Here is a 25,048-nt window from a genome sequence, read left to right on the forward strand (position 1 = left end):
GTGTAAATTTTAAAATTTATTTAAATTATATCCAGTGAATATTTCTTTCTAGTATTTTGTTTTATTTTTGGATTGTTTCATCTATCTATAGTTTGAGCTTTTTACTCTGTGCCTGTACAATAGAGGAGAATAGCAGTTAGAGAAGAGGTTGTTTCTAAATTGGAAATTGAGAAACTAAATTTGGGTGTGTTGTTCCTCTGGTTGGTAGCTATCCCTCTCACCTTTTCCCCCTCTACTTAGGAACTATGCCTTTTTGTTTTGCTACTTGCTTGGCCAAAAAGCTATAGCAACGATAGAACTGCCCAGAGGAACTACACATAACTGGAATCCGGCTCCTGGATTTGGTTTTGTTTAGGGCAGAACTTGAGAAGTAGTACATACTTTTCTACCTATATAGTATACCTATAGTTACTAAAAGATCTGGGTTTTCTCTTGTCAACCCAAAGAACTTTTGCTCCTTTTAAAATAGGAGGGACTTACCTGTATTTTCAAAGCCAGGGCAAAATAGAAATATGGAAGTTTCGTGTTAGTTCAGGGCCTCCCTTATTATTAAAACGTTACAAATAGTTTTCTGTTGCTATTGGATGTATTTAAAATTACATGCTTGTCAGTTTCATTTCCTTCTCAATTTTAGAAAGAAAAAGAACTTCAGAAATTGGCACAAGAAGAAATAAACTTGAAAAGTTTGGTTCATGATCTTTTCCAAAAAGTTGAAGAAGCAAAGAGTTCCTTAGCAATGAATCGAAGTAGGGGGAAAGTACTTGACGCAATAATTCAAGAAAAGAAATCTGGGAGGATCCCAGGAATATATGGAAGATTGGTAAAGTAGATTGCATTTTACTCAGAAAGTCATTATGAATTACATTTTTACCTTGACGGAATTGTTGCTATGCCTAAAATAACATCCATTTTTTGTTTCAGGAGGACATGACCACACACATAATAGTTTTGTTCTTAAAATTTTTTGTTGTCATGTGATTCAGGATCTCATATAGCTCCAATTGGCTTTAAACTAATTTTGTAGCCAAGGTTGACCTTGAACTTCTTATCCTCTGGCCTTTACCTCCCAAGTGCTAGGCACTTGGCACCACACAAGCAATTTTTTTCTTATTTATTTGTTTGTTTGTTTGTTTGTTTGTTTGTTTGTTTTTAATTGTAGTGCATGTTTTAATCCCAGCACTAAGAAAGCAGAGGCTGTTAGATATATCTCTTTGACTTCAAGGCCAGCCTGGTCTACATATTTAGTTCTAGGCCAGAGTTACATAGTGAGACCCTATCTTAAAAACAAAAGCAATTTTAGGATATAAGGCAGTATTGCTTAGATTTGTTATCCTATTAATAACCAGGGTTGATTTGACTGATGTTGCCTGTTTCCTATTTCTCTCTCACCATCAAAGGGTGTCCTTCCTGAAGTTGCATTCTAATAGGATGGCCTATCCAATTAGAAGAGGACTGGGTTTTTTGGTGAAGGGTGTACAGTAGTTGTAATCTCCTGCTAGAACGTCCAGACAAATAAATAAGGTTTTAATATATTCTAAATTTCATAACATTATACTTAGAATTTTGGTTATGGGTTTCGGAGATGAATTAGCTAATTAAGAACTCTGGTAGTACCAGTTTGGGGGACCATTACCTTCCTGAGTCTTAGCATGGAAGAGCACTATATGATTTGAAAGAATGTAAGTATCTTAGTTCTATTTATCTCTTGCCCCATAACTATAACTGGGACTTGAGCCCAAAGAGCCAGTTGATGGGTTCCCTATTAGCCTTCTGGAAAAGGAAACAGAATGATCTGGAAGGACAAATAGAATTTAACCATTATGGTTGCTTCTATATCTGATATTGTGTGGCTTCTACCTTATTTTCTTAAAGATAAAGAGATTGATCCTGTTTATTTGCTCTGAAGATCTAAAGCCATATAGCTAAAAGATTGATTCATATAATTCTAAGTAAAAGGGTTTGTTTTGCTTATATGTTCTTTTAGGTCTCATCCATATGTTGTTTTCATGAAATAAAACAGTTCTTACATCCTGTACTCAAAAAATTCACATCATGGGCTAGGGAGATGGCTCAGCCGTTGTGAGCTAAGCTCACAACCAGAAATTTGAAAATTTGTATCACATATTCATAAGCATTCAATGGTAGACTAGAAACTATAGGGCTTGGGATATAGCTCCGTAGTAGAATGCTTGCTTAGCACACATTAACCTCCCTGTTGGTTCTCTTGTAGAAACTGAAGGGTGATTGGTGTTAAAAGGAAGCATTGTAGTCCACTTTTATGCTTCTTTAAACCAAGTGTATTTATTAGTCTTCCATTGAGAGGACTTAGGGACTTTGTACAGGTGGTGCAAGGTTCAGTTTTTAGCTTCAGGAACCAAAAGGAGGAAAATGTGAATAGTAATGAAATGACCTGTGCTTGTTTAAAATCTAATTCTTTATAAATGTTTTATTCCTTTTAATTATTAGGGAGACTTGGGAGCTATTGATGAAAAATATGATATTGCTATTTCATCCTGTTGCCATGCACTAGACTACATTGTCGTTGATTCTATTGATACGGCCCAAGAATGTGTGAACTTCCTTAAAAGAAATAATATTGGAGTTGCAACTTTTATAGGTTTGGATAAGGTGGGTATTTATAATAAGCTTCCTATAATTTAACTTGAAAGTGCCATATATTTTTCCCTTAGTTTTAGATTTTTCTTCATTGTTCAGTTAACTCCTGATAAGATTCAAAAATTTACATTCCGTATGTACATGCTTTTGGAGGTTAAAAGATAAATTGGTGGATAACCTAAAACTTGGTATCAGACCAGACGACTTTGAACTTGGAGCAGTCCTTTTTCCCTTAGGAGTGGTAGGCAATGAGTGCTTGATGTTTCTGAGGGTTGTGTAGACTTTAGCTCTTACATTTACGTATCAGTGCACTTAGAACCATGATTAGATTTGGTTTAGGAGCTGGGTGGGGGGTGGCACACACCTTTAATCCCACTACTCAAGAGGCAGAGTTAAGTGGATCCAAAGAAACCCTGTCTTAAAAAAAAAAAATGATTATACTACTTAGAGCACAAGATTGTTTGTTATATGCACTTTTTTTTTCTTTTTTAACTTTAGATGGCGGTGTGGGCCAAAAAAATGGCCAAAATTCAAACTCCTGAAAATACTCCTCGGTTATTTGATTTAGTTAAGGTAAAAAATGAGGAAATCCGCCAAGCTTTTTACTTTGCTTTACGAGATACCTTGGTGGCTGACAATTTGGATCAAGCTACAAGAGTGGCATATCAAAAAGATAGACGGTGGAGAGTAGTAACTCTACAGGGCCAAATCATAGAACAGTCAGGTATGTTGGGTTTTTTTCCCACCAAACAGTTTTTAATCTTGGGTAAGACAATAAAAACTGACTTCTCCTGTTTCCCAGGTACAATGACTGGTGGAGGAAGCAAAGTAATGAGAGGAAGAATGGGCTCATCAGTTATCGTTGAAATCTCTGAAGAAGAGGTTAGCCTTATCTAAAGTAGTGGTCACAAAATTAGCTGTTGTAAACTGTTATAACAGATTTTGTATTACATAAAAGTTAATATTGTGTTAAGTCCTTTCTGCTGTTCAAAACATATTAAAAAGTATATACTTAAAGGGTGAGTGTCCCAGTAGTAAGCATTTGCCTAACATCACAGTACAAATAAATAAATGCACACACCTCTTTTAGTTAATACATTAGTTTCATACAGAGTTTTCATAGTTTAGTCAATCTTTAATATCTATCGTTTATTTTCACAAAATTACTGTATTATGTATTTTGGGGTTTTTTATTTCAAAGTAGTTCCTTTAGGTATTGCAAAGACTTCTTATCCATGTTTGTAAATTTTATTTCAAAAGCTTTGGGCATCTGGGGGCTCAGATGAGCCTGGCCTTTGTGAGGCCATTGGGCATGAACTCCTCAACCACCAGAATGCTCTTAGCTTGGATACCTTTTTCAAAAATGTGCATTAACTTTCCACTTATATTTTGAAATTGTTCATGCGTTTCCACACAAATGTTTGAATATTGATTTTATTGAAATAATAGGTGATTGTCTCTTAATCTTTAATACGAGGATTTGAAGCTGGTTGTTTGGTTACATATTTCCCTGTGTAGGCAGGCTGGCCTGGAGCTCATGAGCATCTCTTTGGTCTTCTGCATCGCTTAGAATCCACATCACTACTACTTTTTATCCTAGTCTTTTCAGAAGCTTGGGGCTTTTATTATTATTATTATTATTATTATTTTATGTGAATGGGTGTTATGTGTCTGCACCATATGCGTGCCTGGTTCCCTAGGAGGCCAGAGGAGGCTTTTGGATCCCCTGGAACTATAGTTGCAGGAGGTTGTGAGGCCCCTAGCTATATAGTGGCCAGGAGTCAAACCCTGGCCCACAGGATGTGCCACAACATTAATAACATAAGAAATTTAAGGGGGTAGCCCTTAGAGAAAATTTCATCCCTTTTCTTTGCAGGTAAATAAGATGGAATCCCAGTTGGAAAGACATTCTAGACAAGCAACACAAATCCAAGAACAGAAAGTACAACATGAAGAAGCAGTAGTTAAGTTACGGAATAGTGAACGAGAAATGAGAAATACATTAGAAAAGTTCACTGCAAGCATCCAGGTACCTTGATTGTGTGAGTGTTTGAATAGTGGCTGAGACTTAGTCAATAGAAATTGCGAAGAAGCATTTTGGGCTTGCTTCCAATAAAAGATGGCTATTATTTCCCACTCTAGACATAGGTGCTTGTCCTTAGCACCTACATTACTGCTTACTAACATCACTCTTTACAAGTGGCTTCTTTTTTTTAATTGCATACGAATTGTCTTGCTTGGTTTTTTTTCCCCCTTTTAGTTTTTGTAAAGGTAGGGTCCACTATGTAGTTCTGACTGTCTAGGCCTTGAACTCACAGAGATCTGCCTGACTGTAATATTAAAGGTGTGTACTCTTATGCCTAGCAGCCACTTGTTTCTGCTTTAAGGCAACTTACTCAACTATGTATGCACATCAAGAAGGCATATCATTATAGTTATGCCTTTATACATACATCTGATTATTTCTGGAAGATATATTTCTGAAATTATAATTAGTTATGTTTCACTGTTTTAAAGCACTCATACCAAATTGTCCAAATATTGGTTCTAATTCATTATCTTTGTGATGAATTTGCACACATTTTCTTTACTGATCAGTTTTATTTTTAAATTGATGGTAATTTCAATTGTTTTCTCCTTTGTCTTTAAAAATTCAGTGTTCAAAGAAATATTTATTCTTACTAAGTTGAAATACTGATTATAAATGCTATTATTTTTATAGGGCTTATCAGACCAAAAAGAGTATTTGAGTATACAAATTAAAGAACTAGAAGCTAATGTGCTTACCACAGCCCCTGATAAAAAGAAGCAGAAATCACTAGAAGAAAATGTCAGTACTTTCAAAAAAGGTAAGTTTAAAAGTAAAGTTTTAACCGAAGCTTTTTAAAATTTGCAGCAGTTGAGCAGTTTGTAGAATAAAAAATTACAATTAAGTCACTTGCAAGTGCTGATTTATATGGTTTTTAGTATATAATAAAAAACTGTAAATTAGTTTCCAATTCATTTGCTAAGAAGGGAAACTAAAGCATTAAGTGGTTTGTGTATTTGCTCCAGTCAGTCATGTGCATATGGTGACGGGGTGGGCAGCATGCTCTCCACAGGAAATCTTCAAAATAGTCATTAGACTACTAGATTGTGGGCTGCAGGGTTGGTTCAGTGATCTGAGCACTGGCTGATTTCTGAGGGCCTGGGTTTGATTCTGTAACTCCAGTTTCAGAGGACCTCATGCCCTCTTCTGATGTCTAAAGGCACAAGACATACACATGCACATGCAGACAAAAATGCATTCACAAAATAAAGTTTAGAAATAATACATTTAGAAATCAAAGATTTGGAGAAAGTAAGTTAATCAAAGGAGAGCACACAGCAAGTAAAAAGTAAAACTACTTTCAAGACTTATTGCAAATACGTTTGTCAACTTTTTTTATAGAACATATCAGTCAAAATAAATAGAAGCTTTTAAAAAAAGGAAACTTGTGGGTATAGCATGCTTTGCAGTCTTACTTCAGTCCGTTGACCATGTGTTTGAGCATGTTCTTTCTATATTGGATGCAAGGAAATAGTAGGTTATGCCATACACCTTTCTAGCCTCACAAGAACTTACCTTTTTTCTTGGTTGGGGTGGGAGGGTTGAGACAGGGTTTCTCTGTGTAGTATTGGCTGTGCTGGAGAGATTGCCTTGCCTCTCCCTCCCAAGTGCTGGGATTAAAGGAAGGTACCATCACGCCTGGTATCTTGTTTAAGGTTTTTATTACTGTGACAAAATACCATGACCAAAAAGTAAGTTGGGGAGGAAAGGGTTTATTTGGCTTATACTTCCACATTGTTGTTGATTGCTGAAGAAAGTCAGGACATTAACTAGAACTGGGCAGGAACCTGGAGGCAGGAGCTTGCAGAGGCCATGGAGGGCCTCTTTTGAGAAACCCTGTCTCAAAAAACCAAAAAAATAATAAAGACATAAGAGACCAAGTATGTGGCCATGTTTATATTTTTAATGTTTAAGCACTTTGTACTGAGTGCTACTGAGAACAGTAAATTTAATTTTTTCAAATATTTCACATTTAAGATGGACAAAAATCTTTGACCAGAAGATACTTATGAGAAAGTCACTCAAAGTGGAGTGTAGAAAAGTGCCAACTGAGTAACAGGGCTATTTTGCAGTGTTTAAAGAACACAAGAAAAAGAACATCATTACTAGAGTAAAGAAGGAATAGTTCAGATCCTTGGGACTTTACCTGCCAGTGATTGAGTGAAATCAGATGCCATTGGAGAGTGGTCTGCAGACAGAGGCATAGCCTTCTTGCCCAGAAATGCTAGCAGTTATCAGTAAATTCTGTGAGTGTGGGGTTGGTTATATTGAGAGTGAATAATTTTATCATAATGTAGGTTTTAGAAGTCTCTGTGGCTAAGATGCTGCAATAAGACTTAAGAGGGCAACCACTAGAGTGGCTAGGGTAACTACAGTGATTATTAATAACTAGTTTTTGTTTTTATAAGATGTTATTTTATGTAGATGGGTGTTTTGTCTATGTATGCACATCAAGAAGGCATTACCATGAGACAGTTTTGAGCTTCCATGTAGGTGCTAGAAATTGACCTCAAGACCCAGCTGAGCTGTTAAGTCCCAATTTTTAATTCTTGAATGTATCCATTGTTTTAAATGAACAATGGCTCTAGTAAACCATTAAAACTAGACATACAATTTTAAGTAAAAATCCTGAAAATTATAGGCAGTTTATGTAATTTTTCCCTTTCTATGTAAGGTGGAGACTTAGTCTCAACTATCTCAACTACGTAGCTCAAGGTACATTTGAACTCTTAAGTCCCACTGCCTCAGCAAGGCAAGGCAATTGCTAATGTTTTAATAGAGTGTGTGTGTGTGTGTGTGTGTGTGTATGCACTCACTGTCATAGTGGGGATGACAGTATGACAGTGTGGTGTTGGCCTTTTTTTTTTTTTCTTACAATGCTCCACCACAATCCCTTCCCACACCCCAACACTGAGTAGGAGACAGAGAATGTTAAGAAGGGAAGATTGACATAGACCTCTTTAAACTGCTTCCTAAAGTTGAGTTCCTTGTAATCTTCATCTCATCAGGGTATCTTCAATTTCTTCTTATGGTCTCTTTTCTCACAGCCACTTGACATACTAGCAAGAGCAGGAACCAGCAGGAGGTACAGCCGCACTTCTTGGGAGCAGTTCCCGTCCCTTTCTGTCATTTATTCCCCTCCACAGTGCCCAGAATTAAACTGTCTGCAGCTGGCAAAGATCATGCCCCTGCTAGTGCACAAGACAATCATAGTCAACAGCTGTGGGCAAACTGAAGCAGCCCCATATCCCACACCTGGGATTAAAACAAAAACATGTTTACATAACTGGGTTTAAGACATCAAATTCTCATGTAGGGAATATTCATTGAAGTACTTTAAGAAAGAATGAGAATGTAAAACCACTAAGAAATATGTTCAACAGCTTTAGTATTCTAGGTCTTTCCATAAACATCTGAAATTTGATAGCATGTTTCAAGTAACTGAACAAACATCCACCAGATGATAATTACTAACATAGAAAAGTGAATTTGGCTGTTCTATTTGATTTTAGAATATGATGCCGTGGCTGAGAAAGCTGGTAAAGTAGAAGCTGAGGTTAAACGGCTACATGATACCATCATCGAGATCAACAACCAAAAACTCAAGGCCCAACAAAATAAACTTGACACAATAAACAAGCAGCTGGATGAATGTGCTTCTGCTATTACTAAAGCTCAAGTAGCAATAAAGACTGCTGACAGGTACTTCCCCAAGGCTGCCCACACCCACTACCTCAACATTGGGATATCATAACCCAGTTATTCAAGGCATAGACATTTTGTTTCTCTGCGCAGGGAAGATGTAGTAGAGCTAGGGCTTGACCGAAACAGGAAGTAGTAAGAACAAGCTCTACAACAAATCTTTCACACTGAAGATTAATTTTTTAATTTATATTATCTGTTGAATCATTTGGCTGAAAGGAGTAAGTCATGTTAAGAGTAGAAAGTATGCTTAAGAGGGAAAAAAAATCCAACTTGGGCCTGAGCATGTAATTATAAACATAAAAACCAAGGATGGTTCAATAAATCAGTTGTTTTAAAATCACACTGAATGTATTTGCTTTTTTAGAAATCTTAAAAAGGCACAAGATTCTGTTTTCCGCACAGAGAAAGAAATAAAAGACACTGAGAAAGAAACAAATGATTTAAGAGCAGAACTAAAAAATATTGAAGACAGTGCAGAAGAGGTCATAAAGGATACAAAAGCTGCAGAGGTAAGATTTGTTTCTGCATCATGAGTAGGAGACATTTGAAGCAGTTAGTGTTGGTTGTAAGTTATGTTTTTCTTAACTATGAACTTAAAGTGTATTACAAAATGAGAACTCTGAATTAAAGTGGGACATGACGAATTCCTAACAATGTCTATAATGTAAAAATACCTGTTTGACATGTGCAGATATGGTCTTTGTCACACTTACTCTTCGTTTTTTAGAAGTCCTTACCAGAAATCCAGAAAGAACATCGTAATCTACTTCAGGAACTAAAAGTTATTCAAGAAAATGAACATGCACTTCAAAAAGATGCGCTTAGTATTAAGTTGAAGCTTGAGCAGATAGACGGCCACATTGCTGAACATAATTCGAAAATAAAATACTGGCAAAAAGAGGTGAGGTTAATGCCATTTAATTAATTTTAGACCTTCTTGAGCTGGAGAGAGAGCTCCTATAGAAAACCACAGGTTTGATTCCTAGCATCAGGTTGCAGATCACAACAGTCTTACAGGGAATCCAGTGTCCTTTTCTGATCTCCAAGGACACCAGTACGTTATGTACAATGGCTGTACATAAATACTTTTTGAAAAGTGAAAGCGTTTTATTTTTTTAGGGGTGGCTATCTTTCTAGTTTTTTAGGTATATTGTGATTCTTAATTTCATAGTCACTTTTCAGGTGTCTGAGGGTTATGATAGACTATAATTATTAAATGCATAGAAAATAGTAATTCTTTGAACAGGCTCTCACCCCAGAGCTTATGTGGAAAGTGGTAACTTGTTCCTGTATTATTTTTGTAGCCATCATTTCTTCATGTTGGTGTTTGTGGGAGCTGGAGAGATAGCCCAGTGGTTACGAACCTTTCTTCTCACATTCACGATTAGGTTCTCAGCCACCCATATTACATGACTGCTCTCCACCAGCTCGGCAGGATCTGGCACCCTCTTCTGGTATCTATGGCATCTGCACAGATGGCATGTACAGATAAAAATAAACTCAACTGTTTTTATCTCTTCCCAATTCTCCTTAGATTTCAAAACTAAAATTGCATCCTGTAGAAGATAAGCCTGTTGAGACAGTCTCAGATCTAAGTGCAGAGGATCTTGAGGCAATCAAGAATCCAGATTCTATAACAAATGAAATTGCACTTTTGGAAGCTCAGTGTCATGAAATGAAACCAAATCTTGGTGCCATTGCAGAATATAAAAAAAAGGTATGAGTGAATTCTAATAGAAATTTTGCTTAGCCTAAATTAGGATCTTTAATTTTGCATAATGAGCAATGCTAATTTTCAGATTTGTATGTGAAAAAGGGTTTGTTTGTTTTTTATAATTCAGGAAGAATTATATTTGCAAAGAGTAGCAGAACTGGACAAAATTACTTCTGAAAGAGATAATTTTAGACAAGCATATGAAGATCTTCGAAAACAAAGGCTGAATGAGTTTATGGCAGGTTTTAATGTTATAACAAATAAATTAAAGGAAAACTACCAGATGCTTACTTTGGGCGGGGATGCTGAACTGGAGCTTGTGGATAGTTTGGATCCTTTTTCTGAAGGAATCATGTTCAGGTTTGTGAGATTTTAATCTTGCATGTTTTCCAAGTTCTTAATGTTTCTTGGGAGTGGGTGTGAAGGTTAAAACTACTTTTATGTTTGGTAATAAATACTAACATGGTTATGTATCAAGGTTTACAGCATAAAATATGTACAAAGTGTGTTATATAGTATCTAATCCATTTATAGTCAAAGCCAGATTTAATAATGCAAACATCTATAGTCCCAGCATGCCCCTACAGGGAGATGGGAACAGATAGAGAAACTCACCTACCAGGTAGCCAGGCTTGTGCAACAGTGAAATGACTGTCACAGACACTGCAGATAGGCCTCCATCATCACCATTTTTTTTTCTCCGAAATTGGTTAAGAGAAACTAACTAGTAGCTAGCCTACTGTACAAATCCTGAAATTCTAGTAGATGTTCCTAATCTCCTAAACTAAAGTAGTTTAGTAGGAATATCTACTAAACTAAGTAAATAAAAAGTGGCCAGGCCATTAGGTGTGTACAGGTAAGCCAGCACCCACTGGTTTTAGGCAGGAGGGGGTCACAGCTTTTAAGTCATTCCGTACTGAAATCACCCTGTTCAGAAAACCGAAATCTAAAATACTAGGACTTGTGAAAAGCCACTCACAGGTTTAGCAAGGAAAAAAGTAGTTGCTGATATTTATGAGAAACACTTCATATTAGCCTTAGTTTTTACAAGATACTTGAGTAACATTTTTTAATTATTGCAGTGTTCGACCACCTAAGAAAAGTTGGAAGAAGATCTTTAACCTTTCAGGAGGCGAGAAAACGCTTAGTTCATTGGCCTTAGTGTTTGCTCTTCACCACTACAAACCCACTCCCCTCTACTTCATGGATGAGATTGATGCAGCCCTGGATTTTAAAAATGTGTCTATTGTTGCATTTTACATATACGTGAGTAAATCTTTGCTTTTAGGATTTTCTCCCCCACCCCCATGTCTTGTGGTATTAGACAACAGCTTCCAATGTTTTTCATTTTGGAGAGGTAAAATGTGAATTGATATTTGTCAAACTGCCAGATTTTTTTTCTACTATGCTTTTTCTAAAAATACCAAAATTCCTCAGTCTCCATGCAGTCATTACTATCATTTATGTTAGAATTAACTGCACACAAACGTTGGAAGAGGAGTAATGTTTGCGTATTTATTATGACGTACTTTTTTTTTCTTTTCTTTTCAGGAGCAAACAAAAAACGCCCAGTTCATAATAATTTCCCTACGAAATAATATGTTTGAGATATCAGATAGACTTATTGGAATCTATAAAACATATAATATTACAAAAAGTGTTGCAGTGAATCCAAAAGAAATTGCATCTAAAGGACTTTGTTAACTTGTCAATATTTTTTTTTATAATTTACCTAGCTTTGGTGTTTCTGTCTGTAAAAGATCATGACTTGTATAAAATGTTTCTCTAAATTGTATGACTGGTGGTTTCTCTTTTATTAGAGTCATGGTGTCTTTCTAAGAAATTGTATGTTTCTGTGTTATAAAAGTGAGGGGTCTGGCTTGTTTGCAAATAGGGAGTGCTATTGTTGGTCAGCCATAAAAAGCACAGTTGTTCTGTGTTGACCACCTGACCTCAAACACTGGATTCTTCTGCCATAATAGGTATTACAGGTATTCCACCATCTCAAATTCTGTAATCCTGGGGTCATAGAGGCAGACAGGATCATCCCTGAGGATTATGGGCTGTCTAGGTAGGCTAATCCATAAACTAAATTCAGTGGGGGAAGCAAATGTTTACATGTCTAAATAATCTTGTAGGGCAGGAACACCCCAATATACTTACTGTATTGCCTAAAGAAATATTGTGTTCTCCAGCACAAGATCACTAGGTGCTCTTCCTAAGGTCCTGAGTTCAATTCCCAGCAATCAATCACATGGTGTCTCCCAACCATCTATAATGAGATCTGGTGCCCTCTACTGGTGTGCAGGTGTACATGCAGATGAACACTGTACACATAATTTTTTTAATGTTATTCTAGTAGAAATAAGTTGGCAACATTTTCAGAAGAAATTCGAATTTAAGGGCTGCCATTACCATGCTTGGTGGTGCACAGCTTTAATCCCAGCACTCAGGAAGTTTGAGTTTGAGGCCAACAAGATCTATGTAGTATGAGTTCCTTTTTATTAAATATATAGGAATATGTCTACCACCATTGGTCATGATTCGTAATAAAAACGCTATAATGTAAATGCATGTCAGTATGCTACAAATATGCCTATAGAAGTAGAAGTGAATTAAATTACAAGTGAATTAAATTACGTTTTAATAACTAGTATATTCAAAGCTAAGTTTTCAAGAAATAGCCAGAATCCAACCATTTTCTAAGCCATTCAATAAAACATCAAGTTTATTAAAATATATTGTTACACATAAAACCCAGAATTCCCAAACATGTACTTTAAATTGCATAATCTCAACCTCCTGGTAAAAATATAAAGCAATACTTAATTACTCTTTCCAGACAACGTAAAAGGTGGTTTGTGTACTAAAAATTGTCAAGCCTATAAGGTAATACTCATGTGCTTTAGGCTGAAATTATAAGCATAATATACAAAGAATGAGTTCTTCCACCTGCTAATATGGCACTTCATTGTTTTGTTTCCTCATCTACACAAAGTTTTTAACCCCTTGAAAAATGTCTTAGCTAACATTATTTGCTAATATTTATACCGAAAAATAGTGCTCATGATGTATGTATCTGTTAAGAACTGAACTTCATTTTCTTTCACCTCTATTAGTAGTGGTGCTGGATAAAATCTTGATGCTGCTAAGTGGACCTGATGACAGTGATAAAACTTCACCTTGAACACAGCTTTTATCTATAGGGAATCAATAAGTGTAATAGTATTCCCTAATCAGATCTTTGAAATGAGGTCCCAGAGGTGGTGATTCTAACCCATTTGGAGTTTCTGGAAAACAAATCAGTTTGTGTTCAAGTTTTCAATGGTAGTGAACCAAAGTTCTACTGCAAACACTGTTGCTAGTCCCTGTTAAGGGAGCAAAATTAATGGTTCTGACTTAATGAGCTCTTTATAGTGTCTCATACTTGTAATTTCAGCACTTAGGCTATATTTTAAGACAAATATAGGTCACATGATATCAAGTGACTCACATCAACACGATTGTCCTAATGTTCATGTCTCATAGTTTTTATCTGCGAACAAGACTAAAACTTTACAAAATCAAAAATACATACTTGTTTTGCTTTGTGATGCTGGAGCCAGGAGACCAGGCAGGGGCTCTGGAACCAGGCCTTTTTGGTTGGTTGGTTTTGAGACCTCACTATATCCAGGCTGACAGTGACCTTCAGCCATTAAACTCAGCGTACTAGACACCTAATTTATCCAAAAGTAGTAGTGCTATTGGGGATGAATGCTCATTCAGATTTGACCAAAAAAAGACTTGAGCAATCCTGGCCCAGACATTTAAAACTACCTTTACCACCTCCATCTATATATTGAAAAGCTTCAAATCACATCAAAATAGCCATGTGGACCCCAAGGATCTTGTCTTTTTATTTTTTTTTTTTAAGATCTACATATACATAGAACTGCAAAGTTAACCACTGTAGCATGTAACAAAAAGTCCTTGTTAAACAGAATATTTAAAACACTATCAAGCCAATAAAAAACAAGGTATTAATATTTGAACCAAAATTTAAAATTTTCTAATGATTTGAATTCTCTTTCAGATAATGTCTCATTTCTTACAGCATTTCTACCCAACCATGGAAAGTTTGTCATATTTCTATATATTCATTGTAACTATAGTTGCTACTACCCTGACTTTTCCATCTAGGAATGGTTAGCCTCTGCTGTACAGAATAAGACCACTTAAAACTGTTGATTGAGGTTTTCAACGAGAAACTATTTTCCACATGAATTCCTTTAGCAGATCCAAAGTGTAACATACCATATTTTTAAAGTCATATAAATTCTTAGATAAACTTTGGTAAATAGACAGAGAGACTTCAGAGAAACATAATGAAGTGATTTCATTTAAGAAAGTTATTATGTAATGGTTGAAAAAGAGTATCAACATTAATATCACTGAAATTAGTGAAACTATAACAATGTTTAAAATTTTAAAAAATTCTATTTCTTTTTCATCCTTATCAGGCCAGGAACATGGCATCCTTTTTGAAGAAATTTTCATTTCAGGAATGACAGCTTTTTTAATATGTCCAATTTCTGTTCTGCTCCACTCTTCTTGTAATACGTTGCTTACTCTGGGATAAATTTCAACCGGCTGAACCTCAGGAAGTGGTCTTTCTTTCAGCATCTGCACGCGTTGGCGGACATCGTCAATTTTTTCAAGAAATCTAAGTGGAGACTCATCTTGTAAAGATGTAGTCTCTGTCAGTAACTCAAGTTGTTGTTCCCTTATCTCTTTCACTCTTTCAATCTGTGGAGTGTATTCTTGATTAATCATCTTGCCAACATCACAGAGAGCTGCCAAAAATATTTTCTTTTTCTGTTCTAATATATCAGTAAGCTCCTTAAAATACTGCAGAACGACTTCCTTATCACCTTGAACCATTTTCTCAGAATGACATTTTTGTTCTTCAAGCTTTTCAATAAGACGTGTAATATCTGTCCAGTGTGTGTCGGTTAACTGTTTAAACAATTTCTGAGGTGTATCCTTTTCTTTCAGATAGGCACTCTGAAGGTCATCTATAGGATGGCCATGATGTTGGCCTATAGTAAGACAATGGCCACAAACTAATTTTTTATCTAATAGACAATAAACATTTAATGGTTGCCTGAAATGTTCAGGGCAGGTGACAACATCTGGGTGGTCTTCTTGCTGGTACTTTTCAATAATTGCCCTTAATGCAAAATTTACAGGCAAGGATTCTATGCCAGTTGAAGCAATTTCAATAATACTTCTACAGTTAGGACACTTGAGTGGAATTCTCAGAGGTCTCCATATGTACAGGTTACCGGAAGCCTGAAGAACATTTTCCAAACAGTTTCTACAAAACGTATGTGAGCATGGCAGTACACGAGGATCTTCAAAGATACTATAACAAATGGGACACGTTAACTCGTCCTCAAAATTGTGCATTTCCTGTTGAAACAACAAAAGCATTTAAGTCTACATACGGCATACATTATGTAAGGTTTTAGGCACAACCTTCAAATTAGTAATACACAGCATCTGCCATTTAAAAGAAAAGCACTGAGATTTCTTTGTAATTCAATTCTTCATACATACTTCTTAAAAGTTTAGTACTTTCCAACAAAATCCCAACTAATTTGTAATAAAAATGCTCCAAATTAGTCAAATTGGTTAAAATTCAGTTAAAGTCTACTTAATAATTACAATTATTCTATGTAACTCCTTATATTCCAAGATACCAGAGTAAAAACTGCACATGTAATGAATAGGCAAGACTAAATAAACATTTGTATAGCATCAAGCCTAGCAAAATCATTCAATTTAAGGGAGAAAATGTACTTGCTCATTTTTTTCTGGGATAAATGCTAGGGTTGCAAGCATCACAACCAGCTCATTCATAGCTTCTTACAACTTATATTTATTTAGGTTCTCTAGAAGTTGTTAATATTAACATCAGCATAATAGTAATTCCTATTTTTATCTTTTCCCTTTAGTTGTGGTGCTAGTAAACTCAAGGCCTTGTACATGCTGGGCAAATACTTTAACACTGTTATACAGCCCAGATTCAGAAATTCTTTTTTTGTATGTCTACATACCAGAAGAGGGCGCCAGACCTCATTATAGATGGCTATCAGCCACCATGTGGTTATTGGGAATTCTACTCAGGACCAACAGTGCTCTTAAGCATTGAGCCATCTCTGCAGCCCCTTAAAGTGGTAATTTTAACTTGAAGATTTGAAACAGAAAAAAGTTGTAATTATAATTAGCCTTTGCAATAAAAAATCAGTTGGGAAGATGAGAGTTGACTATGGTGACACTGATTGTAAAATGAGAATCTAAATAATAAAATAAAGGATACCACTCCTCATTTAAAATGTTTGAGAGGCTGAAGCAATGCCCCAGTGGTTATGACTGAAACTTGTTCTTCCAGAACACCAGAATTTAATTCTCAGCACACTAGCAAGCTTACAACCACCTATAAAATCAGCCCCAGGGTCTCCGACACTTTCCCAGGACCTGCATGTAGCTGCCCTACAACACAGAGATACCCATGTAACTAAAGTCTCTTTTTACTTTACATTGTTTTACTCAAAACAATGTGTTTTGAGAATTTCCCTAAAACAGAAAAAACAGCAATAGTTCAGAGACTGACAGCTGAGGGACCTCCATAAGCTACTAATATTTCCAGAGGATGGCAGTTTCACAGCCCACTCTTAGTTTTTCTTTGTATCATTCACAATACAAGCCATAATCTTCAAAAACTGCCTAGCCTTTAGCAGGAGAAAGAAAAAAAAAAAAAAATCAAGTACATCACTGTTTAAAGAACCGTAAACAAAATCCTAGATGTTATTCATGTTGTTAAAGGCTGACAAATACTATATTAAACCAGCTCCAAATTAAAAGTTTATAAAAACAGGGCTGGGAATATAGCTCAGTAGTAGAGTACAGTGTCTAGCATGCATGATGTCCTGCATTTGTTGCCAATATCACCAAAAAAAAAAGTTTGTAGCAATAGCAATAGAAGTAACTAATTGTTCTTTTAAACCCCTTTAAATCTGTTAAGCCCTTAGCTCTTTAGCCACCATCTGCACGACTGTTGCTTCCCTAGGTCAGGTGCCTCTATATTTAAGTGAAAAGACATTTTTACTTCAATTTTATAGCATTTATATTATGCATTAGAATGTAAGCTGCCTATAAGGTCAGAAATAGTATCTAATCAATAGGAATGTTAATAGTGATCTGAGCCTTTTTTTTTTTTTTTAATAATGTTAGAAGAAATGAAGAGCCCATCAGGAAATATACTATGACAATATTCAGATTCATAATGAGCCAAGTTGTGGCATGTAGAGACTATGTCTTTACCAGTATGGAATTCCAGAAAAGTAATAATTGGGCAACAGTACAGGAGACAAGTCACTGAAAAAATGAATGCATAGAAGCCTTTACAACCTTAACCCACACCTACAGAGAGCTGTGAAGTCATACAAAAATTACACCAAGAAAAACAAACGTGTTTCTCAAAGTACTTCAACAATGTCAAATTAAACAATAAAATACAGAATAGTTCTTTACACAAAATGATTTTTAAGCAATATACATACATTCAAACCAGATTTAAGATCATTAGATATTTGATATGTAGGACATAAAACTACAAGGAAAAAAAAAGATTTTAGGACTAAGTTTGCTAACATTAAAAAGCTCTAGCATTATTAAATCTTCAAAGCTCTATTTTATATCTCTCCAATAAGCTAGGGAGAGGCTAAGGACATGATTCAGTGGGTAAACCATTTACCATGCAAGCTTAAAGACCTGGGTTTAGATCCTCAAAACTCACATAAAGCTGGTCATAGCGCATATCAATAAACCAAGCACTCAGACAGCAAAATGGAAGCAGAAGTGAAAAAAAGACCCGGTCTCAAAGAAGAAAGGTTGTCCTCTGACCTCCATAAAGCTCTGGAAGCATTCACATTCACAAACATAGACACTCAAAGATTTGGGGAGTGGGGGTAGGGTGATAATGTGTCTGACAATCCATATAGACCCAATAGCTTAACTTTTAAGGTATAAGAAGTATTCAAACAATAAAAGTATCAATGGCAAAAATGAAGCAATGTCTTCAAGCTTCCTTAAGGGCGCCCAAAACTATGCTAAGAGGAAAAAAAATCACTTTGATATAAAGATAGCATCTCAAAAATAAACTCCCCCTGAAGGTTGAAGAAGCAGCTTGCCTCTTAAGAGGCTAATCTTGCAGGGGACCCAGAGTTCACTTCCTACCATACAAACATGACAGTTCAGGAGAGCTTGTAACACCAGCCTCCAAGGTGCAATACCCTCCATGGGTACTAGATTCATAAGGTACATACTCACAGACACACGAGTAAAAAATTATAAAATTCTAAAGATGCTACTGCAAGCAGAATAGTCTTAACAAGAGAACAAAAAGCAAACCCCAAGACAACTATACAGGCAATGTAGGAGAAGGACAAATCCAAAAGAGATGTCTTTACTGACAGAATTTTAATGCCTGAACATACTGAGGGATAATGACAAAAAAATAGAATAAAACCATGAAAGAGAGTAGATTATATGACTTATACATATAACATATATACCAAATGTTGATTTACCAAGTGAGAAAATTACACTGGAAGGGAGGCGCAAAAAGAACTAAAATTTTCCTTATTAAGGAAAAGCCAACAAATATCTACTTAATAAAAATGTCGGAGTTAGGCTAGTCTGAATGTGTGTAAGATGTGAGTACATGCACATGTGAGTCATGGTAAGCACGTGGTCAGAACACAGCCTTCAGAGGTCAGTTCTCCTCCCTGCACGGTCTGCAAAGATTGCTCTCTGCTCATTAGCTATGTGACAAGCAACTCGGCCAGCCCAAATGCAAAGAAAAAAATTAAGTACATTTAAAATATACTGTTTACAAAAACAGAAGTGAAGCTAGGTGTAGAGGCGCATACAGACCTTTCACCCCAGCACTAGGGAGGCAGAAGCAGGCATAACTCTGTGAGTTTGAGGCCAGCCTGGACTACACAGTGAGTTCCAGGACAGCCAGAGCTACAAAGTGAGAACCTGTGTCAGGGGGAAAAGGAAAAAAAAAAAAAAAACAGTGAAAACTAAAAGACAATGTCAGAAGATAAATGTGATAGGTTTAAAAAACAAAAATAGGGAATAGAAAAAGCTGCCAGCTTTTATATTAATATAAGTTGTTTCACTTAACCAGCATACAGAAAAAAATAAATTATTAAAAAAACAATCCTACAAGTAGCCAGGCAGAAATGCACAATGCAAACCAAGAAAACATCAGCACTGGAAGTTGACAGGAAGATTAAAAGTTTGAGGCTGTCAAGAACACAGTAATTAAAAAAAAGAGAGAAAGAAAAAAAAATGACCACAGTTATCAGTTATCCCTTTATACATTTTGTTCTAAAATATAACTTGGTTGCTACTCCTTTTATCAAGAGATGAAATCTATTTACCACCACCCACACAGAAAATTTTAGAATTTTGTATAGGTCAAATGACTACTTTGACTAACAAGCAATACTTTTTGAGTTCTAGGTATAATCCTTAAGAAGCCATGTGTGTTGGTTACTTTTGTGTTGTGATAAAATACCATTACCATTCCATATTCCTCTATTGAGAATTCTGTTTAGCTCTGTTCCCCATTTTTTAATTGGATTACTTGGTTTGTTGCTTTTCAGCTTCTTTAGTTCTTTATATACACTGGATATTAGCCCTCTGTCAGATAAAGGGTTGGTGAAGATTCTATCAAGGCAGATGCTGAGACTTATGGTCATGAAGGGGGAGCAGCCTTACCAGGCCACAGAAGATGACAATGCAGCCACTCTTGATGAGATTTGATAGAATAAGATCAGAAGGAAGGAGAGGGGGACCTCCCCTATCAGTAGACTTGGGGAGGGGCATGAGTGAAGAAGGGAGAGGGAAAGTGGGATTAGGAGGGGAGGGGGGGTTATGGGGAGATACAAAGTGAATAAAGTGTAACTAATAAAAGTTAAACAAAATACCATTACCAAGGCAACTTATAGAAGAGAGTTTATTTTGGCTTACAGTTCCAGGGGGTTAGAGTCCATAATAATGAGGACAGCACAGCAGCCAGAGCAGGAAGCTAAGAAGAGAATCATCTTTAACAGCAGGCATGAAATAGAAAGAACCAATGGAAACTGAGGCAGACTTTCGACTCTCAAAGCCACACCCCGCCACCACCACCACCCACACACACACACACACACACACACACACACACACACACACACACACACACACACGGTAACATGTCCTTCAGAAAGACTGCCTAATCTCTCCAACAGTGCTGCCAACTAGGCTCCAGGTATTCATTTCAAATGCCTGAACTCATGCAGACATTTTCACTCCCAACTGCCACACCTAGCAACTAGATGCTAGCTGGGCTAACCAGATTTTTAAAAACAGCACATTATGCTGTTTTTAATGCCAGACATTAATAAAAATGTCTTCTTAGACAAAGCTAGCCAAACTTTCAAATGTTGGTTATGCAAAGCAAATAGCCAGATACACACAAAGCAAAAAGAAATGTTGCTAAAAGACAATATACAAAATGTCCCTAAGTTCTAAAACAAAAAAGGTATTACCCCAGAATTGTTAGATTTATTCATAAAAGCATTAGCAAAAATTATGATTAAAAAATAAGGAAGGTATCATTAAGTAAAAAGAATGACTAGAACATGAAGATTCCACTAAAAGGAAAAGTGCTAACCAAGCACAGCAGTACAGGCCTAGCATGTATCAGCCCAGGGGCTCCAGAAGCAACAATAGGAGGTAGGAGGACCATTTGAACATCACTGAGGATCATTTCCAGCCAGGGGAAACATAGCCAGATCCCATGCAAAAAAACAGAAAAGAAAGAAAAAAGAAAAGGCAGAGTGAAATAAATGGAGAAAAGTAGAAAACAAATTATTACAATTAAGTAAATAAATGACTAGCTATCTATGTTGGCAGCCCCAAGGCTGGCTGCCAATAATCTCTAGCCCCTTGAGAACGTTCCTAATGTGAATTAGACATAGCGGCTCCCTTCTGCCACACAAAATGCAGAAAGGATAACTTGTTTGAAGTACTCCTCGGCGTTCTCACTACCAAGGTCTGTTTGGTCTGGTGAGGAACTAGTACACTTCAATCTAATGTTCAACAAGGAATGGAAACCAGCAAACAAGTGTAAAAACACTTCAGGCCCAGTCAAGTCCACAACTGTGTCAGCATGAAGAGTCTGAGAACCTCAAACACCCAGCAAAGCCACTGCTACATCATCCCTCCAGTGGGGCAAATCATTATGAAGCAATATCCTAACCAAGAGAGGAAGGGAGCAACATTGTACTGAGGAGAACAAAAATAAAAAGAACAAAAAGAGAAAAGTGTAAGCCAAAAGTGTACATAGTATCTTTGCATAGCTCTACACTATTATATCTGACAATTTGCAACAAATCAAGTGTCCAAAGTATTGAAAAAAATCAGTTCAAGTTACTAAAACTGACCCAGGAAAATAGAGCAAACTTTGTGGAAATTTTTTTCAAGTTAAAAAAATACTATCTTGGGCAGGGGGATGGGGGGCTCAGAGCAAGCTTTTATGATGAATTCTTTCAAATGGTCATGAAACAATTTCTTGTTCATCTGTCCTAGAATAAAACTATGAGTATGCAAACTTAAGACAGTACAGTAGGATCCCAAAGCCCTGCAGAGATAGTACAAACTAAAAATAGGCCAATTTAAAAAAAAAAAAAATGGATACTTTATAGAATCCTAAGCACTGTATTAGCAAAAATGAATAGTGTACATTAAAGGAATGCCCAACCATGACTAGGCTGGGCTTGTAGGTCAGTGATAGAGCAAGGGTCTAGACTCACTCTCCAGTACAAGTAAGTGTGAATCTTGTTAATTCAATAACAGGAAACCTAAATAATTCAGTGAAGTAAATGGAGGGTGAAAAAAGTTGTAATCACATTAGATTTGAAAAAATTTCAAATAGCAAACTAGAAACAGAAAGCAGAATGTTGGATGCTGCAGCCTGAGGTAAGAGAACGCAACTACTGTTTAATAAGTACAGAAAGAATTTGGCAAGATAAAAAGATCTTGAAGTTGTCCTGATGATTACAAAACGTGAATATATGTACTGGCACTGAATTGTACACATTTTAAAAAGGATTTAAATAGTAAATGAATGCAACATATAATACAATAAAAAACAAGAGAAGGTTTTTAAACTATTTTCTTTCTTCTGTCAGATAAATTTTAAATCAAACTGTATTAATTATGCTTTTAAAAAGTAACAAAAAAATAAAAGCCATGTAAAATGTATTTTCCTCCAATGAGTACTAAAATCTGAAGTAAAAACCTATACTTTAGTCAAGATCCCAATTAACTTTAAGTTATCAAACAACAGTTTGTTTTTTAATACTGGGATGAAACACAAGGCTAAATTACCTATTTGTAAATCATTTCTTCTAAATTTCTCATTTTTTTTAAGACTGAATTTCTACAGTGTCTACTAGGATACTAGATATAAGCAATATTAAATATACAACTCCTAATCCCATGGTTTTAAATTTTAATTCATAACAGTTAACTGCTCTTCAACTTTGAACATGAATAAAATTCTACTTTTTAGTTGTTTCATTTTTGAACACGGTCTCGTGTGATCTAAGCTGTCCTCAAACTGCACATGTAGGAAAGGTGACTCTGAATTCCTGGTGCTACTGCCTCTACCTGAGTGCTAAGATTACCAGCCAGGTGCCATCACACGGGGATAAATGATAGTTTACAATCTCAGGAAATTATGTTTCCCAACTACAGGCTCCAGGACTTGCAACAGGACTTCTGGCGAGTCAGTGGGAAGTCTGGGGAAAATGGGTGGTGCTGTACCAATTCTGGGCTTCATAGCCATGTGGCCCTAATTGATAAAACATCTACTGTGTGAAATTACAGAGGAATGAAGGAAGGAGAAGGAAGGAAAGGAGGGAGGGAGGAAGGGAGATTTACTATGCTTATGCTACTTATATATTACTATAAGGCAAAATTTTAAAATAAACCATTGTCAGTCAATATATACATATATGAAATCTTGTATTGAGACCTATTTTATATAATATATGCTAATTTTAAGTCTAAAACAATTTAAAATATTTTCATGTATGAATATACAATTAAACTTTTTTTTTTTTTTTTTGGCTTTTCGAGATAGGGTTTCTCTGTGTAGCCCTGGCAGTCCTGGACACAATTATACTTTTTTTTAAAAATGCTATAGCAATATCTAATTTTAAGTGTTCACTCATTTGTTCTGTTTCATTTTAATATCAACCTGTTCCACCAAATTATAAATGAAGCTATTAATGTTAACTTAATCAAGAATTGACATAAATTATAGCTGTAACCGATTTTTTAAAAATACTTCTCAAGGTGAAAATACATTTGATGGAAAACATTCAGCAACATACTTGCTGAAAGGCAATGTCAAAATACACGTTATCTAAAATCAAAATTTTACTTTACCAGGTTAAATTACAGTAACTTAGGTAACTCAAATTGAATGTAGATCACTGTTAATACTGGGCGAAAAATAAAAGTAACTTGAATAATAAATCCAGTCTGCAACTGTATAATACATTTGTGTGTATGCCTTCAGATGTACACGTATCCTTGTAAAGTATCTGCTAGATACAGGCAAAACTTTACCCAGGCAGTGGTTCTAATCCCAGCACTCCGGGAGGCAGAGACAGGGGTATCTCTGAGTTAGAGATCAGCCTCATCTACAGAGCAAGTTCCAGGACAGCCAGCGCTACAAAAAGCTTTTAAATGAGCTATTTCTCACTTTATGCTTCCTCCATAAGACGGTTAAAATTGTATACACCATCAATATACATCTTTTTAAAAGAGATTTTAAATATTATATCCTGGCCCAGAGATAACGCACGGTAATGTGCCGAATGAATGTTCTTCACAGACACTCATTTCCCAGCGCTTACCCGCTCTATTGATCTGCTGATCTGGATACCGAATATACTTTATCTTCTCCAACTTTCCCAGGATCTTTCGTTATTCTAAAATTAAAACAATTTAATATTTCAGTTTTGTTTTTTTAAAGGGGGAAGGTTGGGAGGGGAGAGAAGAAAACTACATAGAAATGGTTGTTTACTAACTCTCCTGCTTATCTACCTTATAGCCCACTAGTTAGCTGGTTGAGTTGGGTTGTTTTTTAAGAAAGTAGTGAGACAAACAGCTACTCCAGCCTACAGTAAATATTTCATCAAGCATCTGTGTAACGGATATAATGGTGGGAACGAAACACTCATCGTTTGGCTTGGTGGTTTTCTGTTGCTGGGTTTTCTGTTTTGTTGAAATCAGGTCCCATAGTGCAGCCCTCGCTGACGGCTGACGACCTGGACCTCCGGGAGACCCTGCCTCGGTCTCCCGGTGCTGGCATTACAGGTGCGCACCACCACGCCCGCTGCACAGTTCCGACCGCTCACACCCGGCAAGCCGCCGGGAACCACCGCGGCCGTTTACCTCACCAGCTGGAACCGACTGCCCTAACCCGCGTGGCCCTGCGGGGTCGGCCGGGCTCCCCCCGGGCCCGGCCTGCAGCCCGCGCGCCGGAGCCCGGCCGGCCCCGCCTCAGCCCGGGCCCGGGCGGCTCGGGGCCGCCGAGGGTACTCACCGCGAGGACGGCGCCGGCGCGGACGGCGAGCTCGGGGGCAGGCGGGCGCCGACTCTGCGGGCCGCTCGCTCGCCCGGCGTCTTCAGGTGCCCTGAGGGGGCGGAGCCCGCGGAGCCTCGCGGCGCCGCGGCAGCGGGCGAGCAACTTTCAAGCGCGCCGCCTCCGCCAGTGAGAGGGCGCGGGCGGCCTTCGAAAGTCAACGGCC

The 25,048-nt window shown here is 36.8% G+C and overlaps 2 protein-coding genes across 2 annotated transcripts in view; one reads left to right on the plus strand and one right to left on the minus strand.

Moving 5' to 3' along the window:
• Smc4 (structural maintenance of chromosomes 4) overlaps positions 1–11,919 on the plus strand; it is a 28,830-nt gene extending 16,911 nt beyond the window's left edge. The window contains exons 12-24 of the mRNA XM_055596889.1: positions 635–820; positions 2,467–2,628; positions 3,115–3,340; positions 3,419–3,498; positions 4,493–4,645; positions 5,339–5,465; positions 8,218–8,407; positions 8,775–8,919; positions 9,138–9,311; positions 9,945–10,127; positions 10,252–10,484; positions 11,207–11,390; positions 11,676–11,919. Of these exons, the coding sequence (XP_055452864.1) occupies positions 635–820; positions 2,467–2,628; positions 3,115–3,340; positions 3,419–3,498; positions 4,493–4,645; positions 5,339–5,465; positions 8,218–8,407; positions 8,775–8,919; positions 9,138–9,311; positions 9,945–10,127; positions 10,252–10,484; positions 11,207–11,390; positions 11,676–11,828 (2,196 nt within the window). The 3' untranslated portion in view covers positions 11,829–11,919. The remainder of the gene's footprint in view (positions 1–634; positions 821–2,466; positions 2,629–3,114; positions 3,341–3,418; positions 3,499–4,492; positions 4,646–5,338; positions 5,466–8,217; positions 8,408–8,774; positions 8,920–9,137; positions 9,312–9,944; positions 10,128–10,251; positions 10,485–11,206; positions 11,391–11,675) is intronic.
• A 915-nt stretch (positions 11,920–12,834) lies between these two features.
• On the minus strand, positions 12,835–24,912 carry Trim59 (tripartite motif containing 59). Its single transcript, XM_055596719.1, has 3 exons — positions 24,844–24,912; positions 24,152–24,226; positions 12,835–15,575 (listed from the first exon to the last, which is right to left on the minus strand). The coding sequence occupies exon 3, from the start codon at positions 15,570–15,572 to the stop codon at positions 14,361–14,363; it is 1,212 nt and encodes a 403-aa protein (XP_055452694.1). The 5' UTR covers positions 15,573–15,575; positions 24,152–24,226; positions 24,844–24,912; the 3' UTR covers positions 12,835–14,360.
• Between the last annotated feature and the right edge of the window lie 136 nt (positions 24,913–25,048).

This window comes from Psammomys obesus, unplaced genomic scaffold, assembly GCF_907164565.1.
Source record: "Psammomys obesus unplaced genomic scaffold, mPsaObe1.curated_primary_1811, whole genome shotgun sequence".
Taxonomy (NCBI): Eukaryota; Metazoa; Chordata; class Mammalia; order Rodentia; family Muridae; genus Psammomys; species Psammomys obesus.

Excerpts from the sequence above, each read along its gene's own strand:
- Trim59 (XM_055596719.1), bottom strand. The coding sequence starts at position 15,572 with ATGCACAATTTTGAGGACGAGTTAACGTGTCCCATTTGTTATAGTATC.